This window comes from Anomaloglossus baeobatrachus, chromosome 6, assembly GCF_048569485.1.
Source record: "Anomaloglossus baeobatrachus isolate aAnoBae1 chromosome 6, aAnoBae1.hap1, whole genome shotgun sequence".
Lineage (NCBI taxonomy): Eukaryota > Metazoa > Chordata > Amphibia > Anura > Aromobatidae > Anomaloglossus > Anomaloglossus baeobatrachus.
The window spans coordinates 379,789,761-379,812,338 of NC_134358.1; the positions used below are offsets into that span (position 1 = coordinate 379,789,761).

General features: G+C 45.6%; 1 protein-coding gene across 1 annotated transcript in view; it reads right to left on the reverse strand.

Annotated features, from left to right (window-relative positions):
• The window catches only part of ITGA9 (integrin subunit alpha 9), a 644,853-nt gene that overhangs the window by 508,913 nt on the left and 113,362 nt on the right, over positions 1–22,578 (reverse strand). The window contains exon 4 of the mRNA XM_075316572.1: positions 2,887–3,010. Within this exon, the coding sequence (XP_075172687.1) occupies positions 2,887–3,010 (124 nt within the window). The remainder of the gene's footprint in view (positions 1–2,886; positions 3,011–22,578) is intronic.

Here is a 22,578-nt window from a genome sequence, read left to right on the forward strand (position 1 = left end):
CGAACATTCAACCCTACATCTTCATCATACAATATAGAAGGGGCAGCCAACACCAAAATGCAGACGGATTGTCCAGGCAGAAGGAGCCCTGAGTCAGGTCCACCTTGTTTACGTGTACTTGACAAGTGACCTGTTGAGGTCACTAGTCCGTACACAAATTGAGGGGGGAAGGGGTTGTAACAGTGTGTCCCTCCCCCACCTGTGCTCATGGTATAATAGTCTGTCTCTCCTTGACTGTCCTGTATGTATTACTGGTGGGGGATTGTTTGTTCCTCTCAGCATGGGACTTCTCCAATCCACAACTTGGTAAACAGAACAGAGCCAGGAGTCTAAATTCCATTCATGTATCAAATGTCATCAAATGTCCAGGCAGAGTTGGGCCCACCTTAGGGGCTGATCCCAGGAGAGAAGAACAATGAGACCCATGTTAGGTCAGTTAGTTGGATCTCGGCTGGAGAAGGACTAGGATCTATAGCTGAGGCTGGATCCTAGAGCCTGTGTATGGACTGTTACAGACTGGAGATCAGTGGCCACGTGGGATTGTGTTTTGTTGTTCACCCTGTTGGACTCAAGGAACTCATATAAGGACCATTGCCATATTTTCCCTGGTGTTGGAATACCGGGAGGCGCCCTTGGATCTTTTGTTTTGTTGTGGACTCCTTGCAGACTTTAAGGATTTATATTTATGTTTGGTGCTTTATCTTTGTGGTTCCAATAAAGCCCTTTGGATTGTTTCTTGGCCTGGTGTCCCTCACTGCTCTGTCGCATACCTCTGTCACACTCTGTACTTGAGTCACGCCCATCTGAACGTCTGATCTTCTTGTTATGAGGACCGAGAACAGTAATGCTCACTCATGAATAGTTACGAGAACTGATCACCCAAGCATGGTAATGCTCGCTCATCACTGGTTGCAAGAACAGAGCACCTGAGCATGGTAGTGCTCGCTTATCACTAGTTACAAGTACTGAACACCTGAGCATGGTAGTGTTCACTCATCACTGGTACGAATACTGAACACCCGAGCATGGTTACTGCTCGCTCATTACTAGTTACAAGTACCGAACATTCGAGCATGGTAGTGCTCGCTCATCACTAGTTACAAGTACCGAGCCTCCAAGTATGGTAGTGCTCGCTCATCACTAGTTACGAGTACTGAGAACCTGAGCATGGTAGTGCTCACTCATCACATGGTCTTCTGAAGCAGCCCTGCGAAACATGTGTCAGGACCTGTCCCATGCTCCAGTATTGGTGTACCCCTGGTATTTGACAGTAGGTATGGTCTCCAGGTGCCTATTCACTATTAATGTTTTTGTACACATGCTTTTTGTATCTGATACTCTTTGTAAGTGAATGGCCTTGATGTGACCTCCTCTGTCTACTATTGTTAACATAGGAGGGATGGACTGTGATCCTTACTATTTTGTATTTATAACCCTATATGTTATATAAGGGTCTCCTATTTATTAGGACTATGTTCCTTACTACTTTGTATATGTGACCCTTTATGCTGTACATGTGGGTATACCTCTACTGCATGGGATTCTCTTTCCCCCTAACCTCCTATTCTGGTTTTTGTATATCTTTTTCACTTTTATGGATTTTTAATCCACTAGCCATCTTTATCTGGCTGTATTTATGTGCACTTTATCATAAAAGCAGCTTAAAAGATTACATGGCACGCTATCTATGTGTTATTAATTTCTTCATGTATTTCATCAGGCGCCCCATTTCTTCACTGTTTATGTCTAGTTAATGAGCTACGGCATTTACTTTGAGGTCCTTATAACTTGGTATTTTTTCTATTACGAGTACATAGCACCTGAGCATGGTAGTGCTAACTCATCACTAGTTACAAGTACTGAACACCTGAGCACGGTAGTGCTTGCTCCTCACTAGTTATGAATACCGAGCATCCGAACATGGTAGTGCTCGCTCATCACTAGTTACGAGTACTGAGCACCTGAGCATGGTAGTGCTCGCTCATCACTAGTTATGGCTAATGAGCACCTGTGCATGGTAGTGCTCGCTCATCACCAGTTATGAGTACTCAGCACCCAAGCATGGTAGTGCTTGCTCATCACAAGTTACGAGTACTGAGCACCTAAGCATGGTAGTGCTCGCTCATCACCAGTTATGAGTAATGAGCACCGGAGCATGGTAGTGCTCGCTCATCACCAGTTATGAGTAATGAGCACCGGAGCATGGTAGTGCTCACTCATCACTAGTCATATCTATTCTGGACTCTGTATAAAATGAGCCATGACTCCATTGCAACATTTCTGTCTTTATCTTGTTTGTCTATTTAATAAATACTATGTCGTAACAAATTCATACTAAATTGATCAATTACCAACATACAATCAGAGAGGACCACGGTGTTCACTTTTGTGGCATAAAAGAAAAGTATATAAAGCAATTGAGCCCCATTTATTAAGCATTTTCTGGTGGAACACAGCTTGAGAAATCACAAAAATTTCCACGCAACACAAATATTGCAACTTCTGGTGAATTTGCACCAATTCCAGCCAGCTCTCACAACTTTCCGAAAACTGGGCAAGGGTCAGGTGAGATGTGGCATGGACAAGCGTGCAACTGATGAATTCATCCTAATTTATGCCACAGGAGTAATTCCAACAGAAATGTGCTTCAGTCCCTGACAGGAGTACACTTCTTGCTGTGGTGTGTAGCAATTGAAAGATGCACCAAATTCCCGAACAGGAACATGCCTCCAAATGCACATTACCTCAGCGCATAGGTCAACAGGAATGGCGTGCAGAACACAGGTCTTGATGAATTGGGGAGTTTGTGTTTTAAAATATGTTTATAACCACAGACATGACCAGCTTAAATCATGTGATAAAAATGTTTTTGGATGTGTCGCTTACCCTCGTAGCACGGCAATAGCTTCTTCCCAGTGGCCTGGAGATTTGGTGGGAGGATGACGCAGGAACCATATGGAAGTATAAGCTCACTCTCGTAGTAGATATTCTTCCAGCGATGAGCACATGCCTAAATAGATATCACAGATATAGTTAATAAAGAGAACTAATCCCCAGTGAAAACATAGTTGTATCCACACTGTCAGTAGGAGCTTCCACATCTGAAGGAATGCAGAGGAATCTAAACTAAGAGCAGCTGTCATTCTAGCTTCACTTCTGTTATTACAGTACCAGAATATTCTATTCATTACCACGGATTCTGGGGGGTTGCACTTGAAGTGCTTGGACAGACATGACCTCCATTCTATGCTAAACACTAGAGTAAACCTACATAAGATGCATGCATGGTCAGCATTGAGAGAGACACTCTATGCCTAGATATCAGGGAAGAGCAACCCGTGGAAGGCAGCACAAACTAAGGGTATGTGCGCACGTTGCGTTCTGTGCAGTGCGGAAAAGAACGCACCCTCAGAACTGTAAACACCGTGTTTGTCAAAAAAATGTATTCAAAACGCATGCATTTTGGATGCATTTTGCATGCGATGCATTTTTTGCAGTGCGGTCCCCCGGCAATTGAGCTCTGTAATGCCCGCTGACAGCAGACAGAGTCGCGCGATGAGAATGAACTCGGATGAACTTCACTCGGCTCTGTCTGTGTCGCGTCCTGATTAGCGGTCACCCGTGAAGGACTCACCGGTGACCGCTAATCCCCTGAGTGACTGAAGTGAGCAGCGCGATCAGCGCTGCCGTCACTCAGGTTACCCGCGGCCAGCTGGAGTCCTCCACCCTAGACCGCAACTCACCTGTGACATCATTGCTGATCGCGCAGCTCACTTCAGTCACTCGGGCGACTTGCTGTCACAGTTGGAGGATCCAGTGGTGGCCGTGTGTAACCTGACTGACGTCATCGCTGATCGTGCGGCTCACTTCAGTCGCTACGTGGAGCTCACAGAGAACGGTCTGGTCTGTGACCGCTCCTGTCAGCTTCATGTAGCAGAGCTGAGAGCGTCGTGGGACATCATGTGGATTACGCCGGACCTGGATGGGTATTTGGGGGTTAATAAAGTGGTGAAAGAAGGTGGGTTTTTTTTGTCTTTTATTCAAAATAAAGGATTTTTTCGGGTGTATGTGTTTATTTTCTTTAATTTACAGGTTAATCATGGAAGGTATCTTGGAGAGACGCCTGCCATGATTAACCTAGGACTTAGTGGCAGCTATGAACTGCTGCCCTTAACTCCTTATTACCTCGATTGCCACCGCACCAGGGCAATTTGGGATGAGCCGGGTAGAGTCCCGAGGCTGTCGCATCTAATGGATGCGGCAATTCCGGGTGGCTGCTGGCTGATATTGTTAGGCTGGGGGGCTCCCCATAATGTGGAGCTCCCCATCCTGAGAATACCAGTCTTCAGCCATGTGGCTTTACCCTGGCTGGTATCAAAATTGGGGGGGGGGTACTGCATGTCTTTTTTTTAATTACTTATCTATTTTTTTTACTGCACGATATAGACCCGCCCACAGGCGGCTGTGATTGGTTGCAGTGAGACAGCTGTCACTCAGCGTGGGGGCGTGTCTGACTACAGCCATTCATAGGCGCCGGTGGGCAGGGAAAGCAGGGAATACGAGATTGAATAATGAGCGGCCGGCATTTTCAAAAGAGGAAAAGTCGCCGGAGCTTGTGACAGCCGTGCAGCGCCGCGCTGGTGATAGGGGATCAGTGAGTATGAGAGAGGGGGAGAGACTGACCGACGGACAGAGGGACAGACAGAGAGAGAGAGTCCGATGGACAGAGAGAGAGACAGACAGAGCGAACAACTGACAGAGAAAGAGACCGACAGACAGACAGAGGGAGTTTGACCGACATCCACAGACAGAGATTGACCGTCATCGACAGAGAGAGACTGAAGACCTGCGTTTTGCTTGTCAAAAAAGCCTGCGGAACGCAACAAAAATGCAGTGCAAGTGCATTTTGGTTGCGTTTTGACCCACATCATTGATTTCAATGGGTGGAGAACGCAGCTACAACGCACAATAGAAGTGACATGCTGCTTTTTTTCCCGCAGCAATTTTTGGCATTCAAAACGCTGCGTTTACAAATGCAGCATGCGCATTGAATTTTCGGCTTTCTCATCTCATAGACTTTGCTGGGGAAGCTGAACACATGCAATTTGGCACTGAAACGCTGCAGTTCAAAACGCAGCGTTACCGCGGGACAAAACGCAACGTGCACACATAGCCTAAGTGGGAAATTAAGACCTAGAATTAGGCAGCACAATCTTGATGAGGGCAGTCAGAAGACATGCCAAATCTGTGATATTTCTGGCGATCGTAGGCGCCCATTACACTGTTTCCATCTTTATGGCACCTCTTGGGTGGTAAACATTTGTTGTTCTCATCATGAATCCTCAGGAGTGTACAGCAGTCAAGCCTTCTGTGTTATGAACCGGCGCCGTCATAGCCACAAGCAGCCTGCTGCAGTTCCTGTTGCACCCAGGCGCCGGCTGTCATTCTTGGCCGTGCCTCGGGTCATCCAGCTGGCTGCTCCTTCAACCACGCGTAAGTGTGAAGAGGCGGCTAGTGCACATGCATGCGCCGATTCACTCCAGCCAGAGCTCATGTTTTGCCTAGTGAGCATGCTCAGCCTGATTGTGTCATTTCTGAGACTAAGTCCTCAGTTCAGGCTACTGAGCATGCTCCCACAATTAATCCTAACAGCCTCTTTGCACAGGTACTTGGACTTCGTGCTGTGTCTAAGTTCTGGGATGTGTCTTCTAAGCATGCTCAGGCAGATAGTCTGATTTATGAGTCTGTTGTTCAAGCTACTGAGCATGCTCAGGCACTTAGTGCATTAGAGGCTAGGTCCAGTAAGGACCTCACTGAGCAGGTCCGTGAAGTGGCAGGCCCTGATAGGGCAGAAGGTGTCAGGTGTCCTGATGACGTGGACACTCCAGACTGGCTCACAGAGGCCCGACCCTATGATCTGGCACCTCACCATTGGTCGTCAGATGATGACTGGTTACGTGTTTGGGGCGTGGCTGCCATGAGATCATCAATGACGTGGCGGTTCTGGATAGGCCGCTGGTGACGTCGCTGATGACATGGCTGTGACGGGGTATGCGACAGAGCAGTAAGGGACACCAGACCGATGAACAATCCAAGAAGATTTAATGAGGCAGGGAGCATAAAACATCCAATATCCAAATGGTTCTTTAGAGTCCACACAAAGGAAACAGATCTGGGGCAATCTGATGCCAAGAAGAATGCAACAGTCCTCAGATGCGTTCCCTAAATCCAGCAGCGTGACAGCTGATGCTCAATGTCCAATCATCCATGTACGGGCAAAAAGGAGCTGGCCTGAGCACAGGTCCTCGCCCTTCACCCAACAAAGCATAACTAAACTAAAAAACATGTGGCTGAATCTCCCACCTCTCCTTAGATCCACCCCCTTAACATTTGCTACTTGTAGCTACTAGTTAGAAAGAAGTTCCTAGACACAGTCTCCAGAGATCCTGTACTAGGGAAGCCCCCTGCAGAGGAGAACAATATATATGCAACCCCCACCAAATCAAGGACAATAGCTACTGCTGAAGCCTGATAGCAATATGAAACAGGCTGGGGGGATATAATGTTACAATGGCACTCTGCTATTGGACCTTGGTGGTTCCACCCTGGGTTTGGGGTGGACCCAGGTTATAAAAGGGGCTGGAGACAACATGGAGGTGCGCAGTCTTCACTTAGCGTTCATGGTGGCATGAGCTTTGTTGGAAGCGGTAGGTAGGGCTAGGCGAACGGTGCTTGTCACGCCAAGATTCGTTACAAGTGAAAAGGTTTTGGTACCGTGTTAGCCAGTTGAAAAATTATTGAATGTTCTCAGTGTTCTGAGAACAGCCAAGATTCGTGGCTCAGCACATCAGGGTCAGGTGCCGTGCTTCCTTGCTGCCGTTCCAGTTGTTCTATAGCAGTCCAGTGGCGTTAACTGGACTGCGGCTGCTGCGTCACCTGTCCGTTTGTGCCTCCTATGCACACGGACAGCATAACTGCTGCCTCACCTGTCCGAGAGTGCCCTCTATGCACACGGACAGCGTACCTGCTGCGCCACCGGTCCGGTTGTGCCCTCTACGCGCACGGACAGCGTATTCCAGAACCCCTGTGGAGTTAACAGGGTGTTCTTGGATTGGGTGTGTGAACTCTATTTCCCTCCTCGACTTCCCAGTCAAATGCTACTGGTGTGACTACCTGGTCTGACCTGTCCTTCACACATGTGGCCAGTCGAGTGGTGACCAGAAACGCTAATCGGAGGACCGCTCGCCTAACGTGTCTTACACACGTGGCCGACAGGGTGCTGTCGCAGCGGTCTTCTTGGTCATCGCTAACTGGTTACCATCCGGCCTGACGTGTTTTCTACACACGTAGTCAGAGTAGCGCCCTCTCCACCGAAACGCTAACTGGGTTGTCGTCCGGTTTGACGTGTCCCTACACACGGTTCCCAGGTCTCCTGGGTTATCTCTGAGTCATTAGCTCTATAGTCTCCGCCTAACCCACAGGGTGCCAGCAACTCCATTGCCATCTGGAGCACGTGGGCCCCGACTGGCGATTGGGATATTTACCCCAAGGTCCTAATCAGCCGGTCCCCCAGTAACATTCTGACTTACTGCTTGCTGAGGAGTGTTGCGCTCCTGACATATTGACATTTTATAACAGTGGCATGGTAGAGCTGCTGTTCCCACCTGTTTCCTCTCAAAACCTTTGCAACATCGGAGGAGGACAGGGACACTACAGCCAACGGTGTGGCCAGTCAAGTGAAGAGCGGACAAACTTTATTGGAGAGACTTGTAAGCGCTGCACTCCTTGCCTAGGAGACCAGCCATGTCTGACAGACTACAGCGATGGCCAGTAACCTAGGGAATGAGCAGTAAATAAAAGAATTAAAAGTGAATTTGTTCTTGAGAACATGGAGGATGTTTAATTACAAATATATTGCAAAGTTTCTTTTTGCAACTTTAACCGTTTATGATACTGAAATAAGAAAACTTTAATAGCCACTCAAAGTTTGCCCATGCTAAATCTGCCTATTTTCTGCAGGATGGGTAAAACACTCACTACCCAAAATTACAAGTAAAATATATCTTTGTACCGTGTTAGCCAGTAGAGATAAAAAAATTGTTTAAAAGAACAGAGAGTCCATTTCAACCACTGAGGACTCTCTGTTCTTTTAAACAATTTTTTTACTACCCAAAATTGTCATTCTACTTTAGTCGTTTTCTGCTATGTTCTTATCTTGTCAACTCCTTCTTGAAGTAAGCCACACTACTGGACTTGTCACTGAAGTAGCAGATGGCAAACACGGTTAACGAAACATGGCATGTGGCTAAAGCCCGCTTTACACGCTACAATATATCTTACGATGTGCCGGCGGGGTCACGTCGTAAGTGACGCACATCCAGCATCGTAAGTTACATTGTAGTGTGTGACAGGTACGTGCGATTGCGATTGAACGGTAAAAAGTTCATCGCATACACGTCATTGAATCCTGATGAATTGCACGTCAGGTTATTCAATGTTCCCGAGGCAGCACACATCGCAGTGTGTGACGCCCCGGGAACATTGAACAGATCTTACCTGCCTCCCGCGGCTCCCACCGGCAATGTGGAAGAAAGTCCGTGGAGCCTCTGTTAGGAGTCTCAACACAAAAACCAGCCAGATATCCCTCCGGGAAGGACCCAGCCAAGGGGTGGCTCTTTTTAGGAGACCACCATAACCACCATATTAAGTGGCCCTTTTAGTCAATATCCAACTTTTTGACAAGTTTAAAGATATGACAAGGGAAATACCAAGGCCAGGTATCCATCCACAGACAGCTGTTTCGGGGTATTGCCCCTCATCAGTGTGGAGTAGGATTCTGGCCAGGTGGGAGCAATGCCTAGTAGACCAACAAGACAAAACAATCACTGATCTCGGGGAGACCAGCCAGAGAAAACACTGCCGGCAGCCAGCGACGGCGCTCAAGACAGTGAAATCCTAGGTACATTGCCCCCTGGGCTGGGTCCTTCCCGGAGGGATATCTGGCTGGTTTCTGTGTTGAGACTCCTAACAGAGGCTCCATGGACTTTTTTGATTTGCATATATACCAGGGGGCAATGTACCTCGGATTTCACTGTCTTGAGCGCCCTTGGCTCAAGACAAGATGGCTGCTGGTCAGACACTGTGAGGTCCAGTTCTGACATTGTGCTGGTGTGTGTGGCCTTGCTGCATATGCTGGCAGCTGGACTGCCTTTATTCGCAGTTGTCTATCTTTGCAACATGGGAGCGGTTCTGAGATGTCACCGGTATATGTGTTGCTTTTATATGGTTCTGCTTATTAAAATATTTAGGAGGCCGTATGGCACAATGGTAAATTATAGAATATAGAGTAGGACCCCCCCTATTGAGATTTGCCGTGACGTGGCAGGGGTGGCTCAAATTATTGATCAATTGCTGAAAATCTCATTTTGCATTATAGTACAGTAGGAATGAATTTGTGAATTTTGCACTTTTAATTTGTTGCATGCCATTCATAGGCAGTGCTAGCTCGCCCCTCTATATAAGGACAAACACAAAGTAGCAAGTATTTGTGAAGTACCGTATAAAGGAAATGATACATGGTTTTATAAATATTTTAATGATGTGCATTTGTATTCAGCCCCCTGTACTCTGGCATCCCTAAGTAAAATCCTCATTGACCATTTGCCTACATAAGCCAAATAATGAATACAAATCCACTTGTGTGTATTATAGTCTCAGTATAACTAGAGCAGATCTGTGAAGGACAAAGAGGTTTGTTTGACAACATTAGGGATCAAAAAGCATCATGAATTACAAGGAACATACATGACAGGTCAGGGATAAAGTTGTGGTTAACAATAAAGCAAGGTTAGCCTATAAACAAATAGCCCAAGCTCTGAAAACTTACAGAGCACAGCTACAAACCTACCAAGACATAGCCATCCATCTAAATCGACATCCCAAACAAGGAGGCCACTAATCAGAGAAGCAGCCAAGAGGCCCATGGTAACTCTCGAGAACCTGCAGAGTTCCACAGCTCAGTTGAGAGAATCTGTCCTCAGAACAACTATTAGTAATATACTCCACAATCTGGCTTTTATAGAACAGTGGCAAGAAGAAAGGATTTTTTTTAAACCAAGCTATAAGAAGACCTACCTGTAGTTTGCAAAACGCCATGTAGGGGACAATGCTAGCGTGTGGAATAAGGTGCTCTGGTTAGATGAGATGAAAGTAGAACTTTTTGGACTAAATGAATAACACTATGTGTGGTATAAAACTAACACTGCTTATCACCACAAAAACACTATCCACAACGAAAAACATGGTGATGGCAGCATCATGCTGTGGGAATTAGAGATGAGTGGACGCATGGAAGTTCGGTTCGGCGGGTGCAGCCAGACTAAAGACAAAGTTCAGTTTGGGACCCGTACTTGACCTGAACCCCAATGGAAATCACTAATTGGGCAGTTCAGGTCTCTGTCCACACACAGCCAGCCATAAACAGATACCTTCAAGGGGCTGGTGGAAGGGGTTTTTCCATTTCTTGGGAGGTGCACACTGCTTCTGATCATGCTGTTGTTACCCCCAGTGCGAGCCGATCAAACACTGCAAGCGACTGACCGGCGTGTGTACCTGGGCACAGAGTGTACCTGAACACAGCAATGCTCGCGCAAGTAGTTTGCATATGTAAACCATCCAATCTCTGAACTCAAAGTCTGTTTTTTTGTAAAGTCTGTGTTCGATACGAACACCAAAATTCGGATTCGCTCATCTTTAGTGAGAATGCTTCTCTTCAGCAATGACAGGGAAGCTAGACAGATTTGATGGGAAGATTCCTGGAGGAAAACCTATTAACACCTGCAAAAGACTTGTGTTACAATGTGACTCCAGGTGTCACGCCAGATATAATTGGACTCCTGGCGAGTGGAACACAGAGGGAACACCAGGGTAGCAATACATCGGAAGGCCCTGGTGCTAGGGAGAGGGGAACAGTGTCACCTCCTAATACTCACCTGAGGCTGATCCCTGCACTCCCTAATGTCTCGAGATGGGTCTGCCGTATCCTCGTGTGCCATCACATGCCTAGGCCCTAAATTCATCCTGACTAGTGAAGGCCAGCGAGACGCTAGTATAACCACTGCAATAAGATAACACAGAACACAGGGAAGGTAAGACATACAGGTAGGGAAAGATACAACAAAAAACAATCCAGAGCTTCTCCAGCAGGAACTTCTCGGCTGCAACAGAAGTGAAAGCTCAGCTTCTCTAGAGACTAGCTCCTTCACAGTGCACAGAATAGATTTGTGCTACAGCCGAGATAGAGAAGAGAGAGGAGAGTATATGTATAGCATGTGAGCGTACAACTACCAGTTAGATCACTGTAGGATAGAAATTAACCTTAAACCCTTCAGTACCGGATGGAATTAAATACGCTAAAACTCAGGGTAAATGACTTACGGGCACTAAAGCAGATCTAAGATCAACAATATGCTGAGACCTTCTGATCCCAGAATCCCCAGAGATCACATCAGGCCGTGACACACTCTGGACAACTTGAGACTGGGGTGTAAGTTCACATTCCAGCAGGACAACGACCCTAAATATACTGCAAGAACAATGGATGGTTTAGAAAGCATATTCATGTGTTTGAATGGCCCTGTCACAGTCCAGACCTAAACAGTATTGAGAATCTGTGGCCAGACTTGTAAATTGCTGTTCTCAGACATTCTCCATCCAATCTCACTAAGCTAGACCTATTTTGCATTGAATAATTGGCAAAAATTGCATCCTCTGGATCTACAAAGCTGGTGTAGACATACCCCAAAAGAGTTGCAGAAGTAATTGCAGTGTAAGGTGATGCTACAAAATATTGACTCGGGGTGGGGGTGCTGGGGGTTCAATACAAATACACATCACAATTTTCAGATTTATATTTTTAAAATATTTAAAAAACCATGTATCATTTCCTTCACACTTCACAAATACTTGCTACTTTATATATTCTACTTAAATATATTCTGTTTCTATATTTAGTGTTTTTTCTTTCCCGGTGGAGCATTAAGTTATTACACAAGGACGCTTCTGTGAGTATAATCTATAAGGACTTCTTAAACAGTGAAATTGCCAGGAAAACCAACATGTAAAACTAATGGATTTCCAGTAATAAGTTAGTAGAATACAAGTGTGCACATTTACAAATTCTCTCAATAAAAATACAGCGAAAACGAAAATCAGTCCAGTAACTGACTAAACAGCACTTCTGTTCTTAATGACAGTAAATGAATGTTTGTTGTGGAGTCCCCGCTGACTCCGGGGGCACGAGAAATCATGAACCGTACATGACTTGCAATAAAACCAAAAATGTGTTTCCAAAATCAAGTCTCCACCACAGCACTTCCCACATGCAAAGTCATCCACATGTTTAAAGGATTAACCGAGCTGTGGAAATTGTGCTTTTCACTAAGGTTTGGAACATCTTTAGATGACTGTAACACTATGACTATTGTAAACCTTGTGTAGCAATTACGAGTTAGGTCAGACCGCCCTTCTGGTCCCATGAAGGGAGAAGGTGCCGTGATTAGGAAACACTGAAGAATGGAGATACTGCTGTAAAGTGGAGCGAATAAGAGTAACACTGTCTGAGACATAATGAACAAGTACAAGTGTCATGTCGGTCAATATGAGAGACAAATGTGGAATTGTGATCCCAGAACAACATTTGTGGATGTTTTCTACCACACATTCTTGTATTTCCTTAATTATATGATGTGTTTAGCATATGTAATCCCATGGGCATACCTCCCAACTTTTGAAGAACAGAAAGAGCGACAAATTCTGCGCACGCCGCAGCAAATTTTGACCGCTACCCTACCCACACTTCAAACCACACCTATTTGGCAGTAGGGGGCGTTCAGCAGACACCCCGAACAGTTCATTAATTCATAACAGCCAGAACTTTCTCATATTTATATAAGCATCCCTTCACACATGTTGCTTTTTTGTATCTGTAAGGCCGTATTCACATGTCACATATATCCTGTGATTTTTGTTTTCTGCCGCTGTCCGCACTAAACTACACAATAACAATCTCTGGTTTTTCCATTTTTGCTGCATTTTTTATGCCTTTTCCCCATTATTTCATGCATTTTTGGTGCAGATTTGAATCTGCATTTTAAGTGTTTTTTATAGTACAGAGAAGCTTTGATTCTGCACTTATAAAAGTAACTGCAGTTTTTTCCATGCATTTTTTAAGCTCCACATAGAAGCCTCTAGAGAATTAATAAACCACAAAACCGCACAGTTCAGTGGCGTCTTTTCATGAAATCACATCCACTTTGCTTGGACAGATAAACACAGCAGAATTTATGTGCAAAAAAAAAAAAGCAGCAGAAAAACCCAGTATTTACGCTACATGTAAACACGGACTAAATGTTCAAGAAAAGAGGATGTGATGTCAGGAAGTCTCTGCCCTCGGTGCGTCTAAAGACGCTGCTGAACTGTGCGGTTTTTGTGGGGGGGGGTTTACTGTATAGGCTTCTTTGTGGAGCACAAAAACAAAAAGCAAGCGAAAAAAGTTGTATTTTTAAATGCAGAAACAAAATTATTCTGTACTATTAAAATGCATTAAAGACCCAGATGCACATGTGCAACAAACAGTTATCAAATATCAGGGAAACCGCAGCAAACACGTAATAATTAGGGATGATCGAATACCTTAAATATTTGGCTTCGCGAATATCCGACGAATAGGTTGCCGCTATGCGAAAATTCAATGCGCAATGTAAGTCTATGGGAAACCCAGATAACAACAATTCGGAATTATTCGGGTTTCCCATAGACATTGTGCATCGAATATTCGCATAGCGGCGACCTATTCGTCGGATATTCGTGAAGCCAAATATTTGAGGTATTTGATCATCCCTAGTAATAATCAGAATTATTGCATTGTGTGCTACGGACACCTGCAGAAAAAATGCAGCATTTACACTACGTGTGAACACGGCCTCAGTGTTACATATTTTTTATCAGTTTCATAGCGAAAAATAATCAATTGTGCCTTTTTTTTCTCCATTTATCAATCTCCATAAATAATCTGATCGCTGTGTTGTTCGGGTCTTTACGATTACAGGGACACCAAATATGTTCATGTTATTTGCTGATTTGTGATGTTTATTATTTAAAAAAAAGTGCATTCAAAATTATATATATATTTTTTTTTATTCTTTTTAGTAGTTTTATTAGAAGAAAAAGAAATCTCTTTTACTCTCCTTCTAGAACACAGGACATAGAGATGCTGCTCTGTACAATGGATCTCTATGTCTAGTGTAATCTACTGTGAAGTCAGGGCAGTAATGCAGGTTCATCTATACAAAATCCTTACTCTGACATCATCATAGCTTGTAGCTCAACAGCAAGAGCTTCTGGACACATGCTTAATTCTAGGCGTGGGTCAACATAAAGAAAATTTATGTATATAGTTATGTATTTTTTTTCTCATTTCTTTATAGTAGTTTGTAGGAACAAAAGACTCTGACTTTTTCCTTCAGCTACATAGAGATACAGTATATATCTATCTATATCTCTATGTAATTGAGTAATCTGCTTCTGGTTTCTCTGCCTGCAATAAAATCAAATCAAATCTTTATATAGCGCTAACATATTCCACAGCGCTTTACATACATCAGGAACACTGTTCCCATTGGGGCTCACAATCAAAATTCCCTATCTGTATGTCTTTGGAGTGTGGGAGGAAACCAGAGTACCCAGAGGAAACCCACGCAAACACGGGGAGAATATACAAACTTCTTGCAGATGGTGTCCTTGGTGGAATTTGAACCCAGGACCCCAGCACTGCAAGATTGCAGTGCTAACCACTGAGCTACCGTGCTGCCCTAATACAGGTCAAGATTACCAAATCATCATAGACATCTCAGTACAGGCAGTGGCTCAATGCAGAGCTGCTGCCTATAGACAATGGGCCCCATGCCGGGAAATCAGAGCAGATAACAATTTAATTTACTCTCTAAACTGAGTTAATTTAGTCACTGCACTGAGAGGAGGGACAAGAGCAGTGACCAGTGGGACTGCGGGAGAGAGCCCTCAAATCGGGACAGTCCCGCTGAATATGGGACTGGGACATTTGGGAGGTATGCATTGGTACAGTGTAAAGCACAGAAAAACACAGAGACAGGTACTGCAGTCCATAAGCCACTTCCGCCATGGACCTCAAGCCACCTTAGATCTGAGAAGATGCCAGAGGGGTAAAGCTTTTCAGATTTCATTGAATCCCAAAGTTGGCTGTGCATGAGGACTTATGGAATCACACCACTGTCCTCTCATATTAAAGAGCACAAAGCACTTATTGCACAATCTGATTTTCATATAGCACATATTGTAATTTGTGTCTCACTTTCCATGCCTTTGTTTACATAATGTACATGTAACTAAAAGTGATAGCGTTGTCACAGGGCACGTTTCATGCAGCTTTGTATATGTTCTACCTAGAATGTATACATTGGACATAAAAACAGACTTTCCAGAGAGGAAACTGGTTATGATGAGGAAGGAAACATTTTTAGAAACAAGGATAATACTGTACATGAAAAGTGACTGCTGGGTCACACTAAAAAAGGAAAAGAAGCCATGTATACATCAGGGTGTACAGCTGGGGTATAAAAGTACTGCTGGTATAGGGATGACTGTCATAAGCTCTGTCACTGGGACCAGCATCTTCTGTTCCTATATAAACCATACAAGTGGAATCATATTACACTAGAAATACACACTACACTAGAATGACATTCATTGAAGGGTTATTCCCATCTTAGAGAGTATACGGGCATAATGCCTGGTAAAACAGCGAATCACGTTATTAAACTCTATCCTGCTAGCTCTGATTTTCTTTTTTACTGTTTACTGATTGTTGATAAGGCAACCAGCCACCTCTGCCACCAGGGAGCAGTGGCCAAACCTGTGCAGCGCTTACAAGCTTTTTCCTGGTTAATTTTTAAGCCGCTCATTAAGGCTGGCCAGATCCTGGAGTGCACTGCAAGTCCCCAATCCCAGACAGCCTCAGTCCCTTTCTGAAGCTCCAGAAGGCATGCTACCTCACATTGCACCATCAGGAGAAGACACAGTTCAGTCAAGTGAGATGACAATGCTGCTAACATGAACTATCAAAAAATAGCTACTGGATAGCAATTCACTATCAATAATAGGTAAATAGCAAAGTAAATTTTATAGTAGAAAGGACGCCTACAAAATACCTTTTAATAAATTATAATAAAAAGGTCAGTATGACCTAACAGACAATGACAAACAAACATATAAATCCTCCTGAGGCCACTAACCAAAAGGCCAAATATCTCAAAATGCAGGGATCTGCCAATGCTCATCACAGGAGTGGCTCTAGGTTGGTAAATCAATTCCCAAATTAGAGGGATCTGCCAATGCTCTTTAGAGGTGTAGCTCTAGGTAGGTGCATCAAAGACCATAATACCTATATTACACTCCACCAGAAATACATTGGAAAGAAAAGGGAATGGTCTTACCACATCTGCCGTAAATCCCTTTCTTATTTGTGCCGCCGCTTAGATGTATTGGTTACCAACCACCAGATAGCCTGGTCCTTATCCTCATGACACAGGGTTCTCATATATCGCAAGAAAACATCCATCAGGGTATATCTCCCAACGCGTTTCCAAAATTCATCAGGGGAGGAACATGCTTAAAAATTCTGGTCCGTAATGACCTCTATGCATGGCACACACACTGTAAAGAAATACATGTAAACAATGTGTCACAGGTCCGTTCAAAAACAAGAAACGACCGGTAGGATCATACCAAAGAAGACTTACTTTCATACACCTCAGGGAAATCCTGGGCAGGAGCGCGTCAGAAGCACCGCAACGCAGTGTTTAAATGTGCCGGTCGCTCTGTATGGCGTCTGACGTCACATCCGCTATCAGCGGTGAACCCGCCCCCGGGTCACATGATCGCAGCCGGGATGTGCACGTCATAGATAGGTAGCGTCTCAGATTAACAGAGGCGCGTCCACTGGCCATTAGGTTAGTGTCTACAGGAAAATGGCAGCAAACAGTGCCATAACCAGTGAGGCACCATTTCGCCGATAGCACAAACAGCCCAATAGAATAATAATGGCTCAGTACTCATCTTACACATAAAAGCGCAAGAGATCCAGGTAGAACATGCAGGCAAAAAATATCTCAGCAACAGCATAACTCCATAAATGGGTATTATAGGGGCAAAAATACAGGAATCCCCAGTAAAGAGAAAAATACAATAAGAAATGTAGATAGAAAATCCCCAAATTAGATGGATAAATATAAGGTACATAATACGCTTAGGAATCAGATCAGGAGAGATAAGGCAAAAAAACGGAGAAGCAAATAGGGTATGTGTAAAGGAATGTGTATAATATGTGGGTAGGATACTAGCAGTCATGGGTTTAAAGGAAAGGGAAAAACCCATCACCCAGATAACTACAACTGGGAATAGCCCTAGAATTGATAACTGGTCCTACCTATATGTGGAGGTTGGCACCTTAGGACAGGATGGTGGGTGGTGCCCCCATTCGGACGACAACTTGCCCTCCTACAAATCCCTAGCCTATTCTTCCAGAAAGGGTGCAAAAGAGAGAGTGTCATTGAGATGGTTTGACTGTTTTGAGCCAAAAAATCCATTTAGTTTCCTGTTTAAGGATTTTATTGTCCCAGTTACCTCCTCTAATGGGGGAAGCAATGACATCAATGCCCTGGAAACTAATTGCCTTTGGGTCCCCCGTGTGATTCTCCCGGATATGTCGAAACACAGGGGTATCATTCCCTAGGCGAATGTCACGAATGTGTTCACCTATTCTCCTCTTAAACTCCCTCTTGGTCTTACCAACATACTCCTTGTGACAGATGCAGGTAGCCTTGTATATGACACCCTTGGTTCTACAATTGATGAAAGATCGAATGTCATAGCGTTTACCCGTGACATTAGATAAAAACTACCTACGAGAGTTAAAAAAACCACAAGCAATGCAGCCACTGCATTTGAAACAGCCCTTCACATTACTGGTCAGCCATGTCCTATTATTACTTGTAAAGTGGCTGTGGACCAGTCTCTCTTTTATGGAACGAGCCTTCCTATAGGTTACTGTAGGTGTACCGGGAAGGAATTTGCCAATATCATCGTCAATTTTGAGTATGGGCCAATGCTTCTCCAGAATCTGTCTCACCTCTCCTGATCCGTTATTGAAAGTAGTAATGAACCGGATGAGGTCATCATTTGGTGATATCTTCATGGGTGGATGTAGAAGATCATTCCTGACCCTTTGCTGGGTTTCCTCAAGGGCTCGATTAATAACACGATCAGGATATCCCCTATCATGTAGCCTCAGACTCAAATCGTGTGCCTGTTCACGAAAACCCTGTTCGTCCGAACAGTTACATTTTAGCCTGAGGGATTGTCCCTTCCGGATTCTCTTTTTTGACTCGTGGGATGACCACTTTCCCAACGTAAAAGGGAATTGGTGGAAGTTGGTTTACGGTAGGTACTCGTGTGAATATGTCCCAATGAGTGTTACGGGGGGCTGTCTGATAATAACCGAAAGGAGTATCAGACAGTCAGGGTCCACCGTGCAAAGACTTTGCTGCAGACTATGGCAGAGTGCAATACCTCTGTTAACTCACAGAAGGATATAATAAGTAAGTAAAGCAATTCCTCCCTTACTTGGAGGGTGTGTGGAATGATCTCTGTTAACAATCACAGAGACAAAGGCAATGTGTGCGAAATGGCACCTACCTAGGTCCGCTCTTCTAGTGGTGCAAAAGAGACGAACAGCAGCGTAAGCCGCACAAAGCTCCTACCTGCGTTCGCTCCACTAGTGTGCGAGGACACGAACCACTAGATATGGCACCTGCCTAGGTCCGCTCTTCTAGTGGTGCAAAAGAGACGAACAGCAGCGTAAGCCGCACAAAGCTCCTACCTCTGTTCGCTCCCCTAGTGTGCGAGGATACGAACAACTGCCAGACGCAGTATAAGGAACGTTACCCTAGCGGCAACGTCCACCTACGAGTAGAATCACAAGGCCCAGCCAGACCATGTGCCTCAGGCACCTGCCTATGTCCGCTCCCCTAAGAGGTAAGGATACGGACAGCAGCCGAAGCTGTAAGGTATAAGAACGCTACCCTGCCGGTAGCGCTCACCTAGCATAGACAGAGGAATGCCTAGAGGAACGCGCACAGAGCGTCTACTCATATGCATGAACCAAGAGGACTGAGCACCATGCGGCGTGTGTCAGGGTCTTATATAGACTCTGTGCCTCATCCAAGATGGAGGACACCAGAGCCAATCCGCTGCCAGAACGACAGGAGTGACGTCATGCTGGCCTATCACCGAGCAAGACGTCACAAGCACATGACCAGCGACCAATCGGCATAGAAGGTGTCAGAGACATGTGACCTCGTGTCAGCGATGATGTCACCCGCACATGTGCAATGGCTCCAAGATTGGACTTAGTCTCCGGCGCTCGCACATGTGCAGTAGCAAGAAATCTGGACTTAGTCTCCGGCGCTCGCACATGTGCAGTAGCAAGAAATCTGGACTTAGTCTCCAGCGCTCGCACATGTGCAGTAGCAAGAAATCTGGACTTAGTCTCCAGCGCTCGCACATGTGCAGTAGCAAGAAATCTGGACTTAGTCTCCAGCGCTCGCACATGTGCAGTAGCAAGAAATCTGGACATAGTCTCCAGTGCTCGCAGCAACCGTAACAGTACCTCCCCCTCAAGGGCCCCCCTCCCGGCGACGCAGGTAATCGGCAACTAAGTCGGGAGCATGGACAGCCTCCTCAGGCTCCCAAGAGCGATGTTCCGGGCCATAGCCCTCCCAATCTATCAAGAAGAACCTGCGCCCTCTAACCATCTTAGAACCAACTATGGCTCGTACCTCATAGCTAGAGCGAGAGGAATCAGAGGCAGGAGAGTGCACTTCACGAGCGTGAGGTAAAATAGCCGGCTTTAGCAGTGAGACATGGAATTTGTCATGAATCCTAAGATGGACAGGTAACTTCAATTGATAGACTACAGGATTTACCTGTCGAAGAACCTCATAAGGACCCAGGAAGCGAGGAGCAAATTTGACAGAGCTCACTCTAAGTCTCACGTGTTTTGCAGAGAGCCACACAAAGTCCCCTGGAGAAAAGACAGGAGCCGGGCGACGAAACCGATCGGACACCGTCTTCATACGGTCCTTAGCTGCTTGGATCGACTCTTGAGTCCGATCCCAAACCTCTCTGGCATTAGTTGCCCAGTCAGCCACAAGAGGAGGAGGTGCAGCAGCGGGAAACGGTACTGGTACCCTAGGGTGTTGCCCATTATTGAGTACGAACGGTGTCTGCCCAGTGGCCTCAGCCAGCGAATTGTTAAGGGCAAATTCTGCCCAGGGTAGGAGGGAGGACCAGTTATCGTGGTTCTCAGCAACAAAGTGTCGAAGGTATATAATCATAGATTGATTGGTACGTTCAACCAAACCATTAGTCTCCGGATGGTATGCCGAAGAGAGATTCAACTCAATTTGCAGAAGGCTACAAAGATCTCGCCAGAAACGGGAAGTAAATTGCGGGCCTCTATCACAAATGATACGATCTGGCATCCCGTGAAGCCTAAAGACATGCTTGAGGAATAGTTTGGCTAGTACCCTGGAAGATGGGATTCTCGATAACGGTACGAGATGAACCATCCGGGAGAAATGGTCCGTAATGACCCACACAAATCTATGTCCCTGTGAACATGGAAGATCACCCACAAAGTCCATGCCTACCACCTCCCATGGTCTATCTGGCACTGGTAAAGGATGCAAGAGCCCAGCCGGTCTCTGCCGTAATGGACGGTTGCGAGCACACGAGTAGTAGGAACCGACATATCTCTTGACGTGGCTGGCTAAGTGTGGCCACCAATACCACCTCTCCAGTAACTCTCGTGTCCGCCTAATACCAAAATGCCCACCCACCTTTGAGGTGTGGGCCCATGACAGTATATCATTCTGTCGATCAGGCGGAACAAAGGTCTTGCCCGGTGGGATTTGGTCTAACGTCACAGGGGAGAGCGTATGAAAAACCCTGGAGGGAAGGATAAGACGAGGTTCGTCAATCTCTTCCTGGGTAGAAAGCATAGAGCGAGACAGGGCGTCTGCCTTGTTATTCTTACTCCCAGACAGATAGTTGATGGAGAAGTGAAAGCGGGAGAAAAACAAGGACCAGCGGGCTTGGCGAGGATTCAGACGCTGAGCGGTTTGTAAGTACGTCAGATTCTTATGGTCTGTATAGACCTGGAAAGGATGTTTCGCTCCTTCCAGCAAGTGACGCCACTCCTCCAAGGCTAATCTCAAGGCGAGCAGTTCCCTATCCCCAATGGTATAGTTTCTCTCTGCCGGTGAAAAGGTTTTAGCAAAGAAGAAACACGGCCTTTTTCTACCTGCACCGTTCTTTTGATACAAGACCGCACCAGCACCCACTGAAGAGGCATCAACCTCTAAGAGGAAGGGCTTATTCTCATCGGGTCTTTGAAGAACGGGGGCAGTTGAAAAGTGTCTTTTTACTGCCTCAAAAGCCTGAGATGTCTCAGTAGACCAGGCTTTGGGATTAGCACCTTTCTTAGTCAAGGCCACCAAAGGGGCCACCAAAGTAGAAAAATGGGGTATGAACTGCCTGTAATAATTTATGAATCCTAAGAAGCGTTGCACCGCCTTCAAGGAATGAGGTTCGGACCATTGCAGGACAGCAGAGAGCTTTGCAGGATCCATAGCCAGGCCCTCTTGTGAGATAATGTAACCCAAAAAAGGCAATGAGGACTGCTCGAATACACATTTCTCGAGTTTAGCAAACAATGAGTGCTCCCTTAAACGGGAAAGGACACGAACGACATCCTGACGATGAGTCTCCAGATCAGGAGAAAAAATCAGGATGTCGTCCAGATACACCACTACTGAGGATAACAGTAAATCCCTGAACACATCGTTTACGAAGTCCTGAAATACTGCGGGTGCATTACATAACCCAAAAGGCATGACGAGGTATTCATAGTGACCGTCTCGGGTGTTAAAAGCGGTCTTCCATTCGTCACCCTTTCGAATTCGTACCAAGTTATACGCACCCCGCAGATCCAACTTCGTAAAAACTTGAGCTCCTCTCAGTCTGTCAAAGAGCTCCGAAATTAAAGGTAATGGGTATTTGTTCTTTATTGTGATTGCGTTGAGACCCCTGTAATCTATGCAGGGACGCAAATCACCCTCTTTCTTCCGAACAAAGAAAAACCCAGCTCCCGCGGGAGAGACAGACTTACGAATGAACCCCTTCTCTAAACTCTCTCTTATATAGGCCGACATGGCCTCCGACTCAGGTATCGACAGGGGGTAAACCCTGCCTTTAGGTGGAACCGAACCTGGGATAAGGTCTATGGCACAGTCATACGGCCTATGGGGTGGAAGAACCTCAGCACCCTGTTTGGAGAACACGTCAGCGAAATCCAAATAGGGTGTAGGTATGGGAGAGAGATCAGTTGATGCAACCGCAACGACCTTAGGTGGTAAGGGAAGA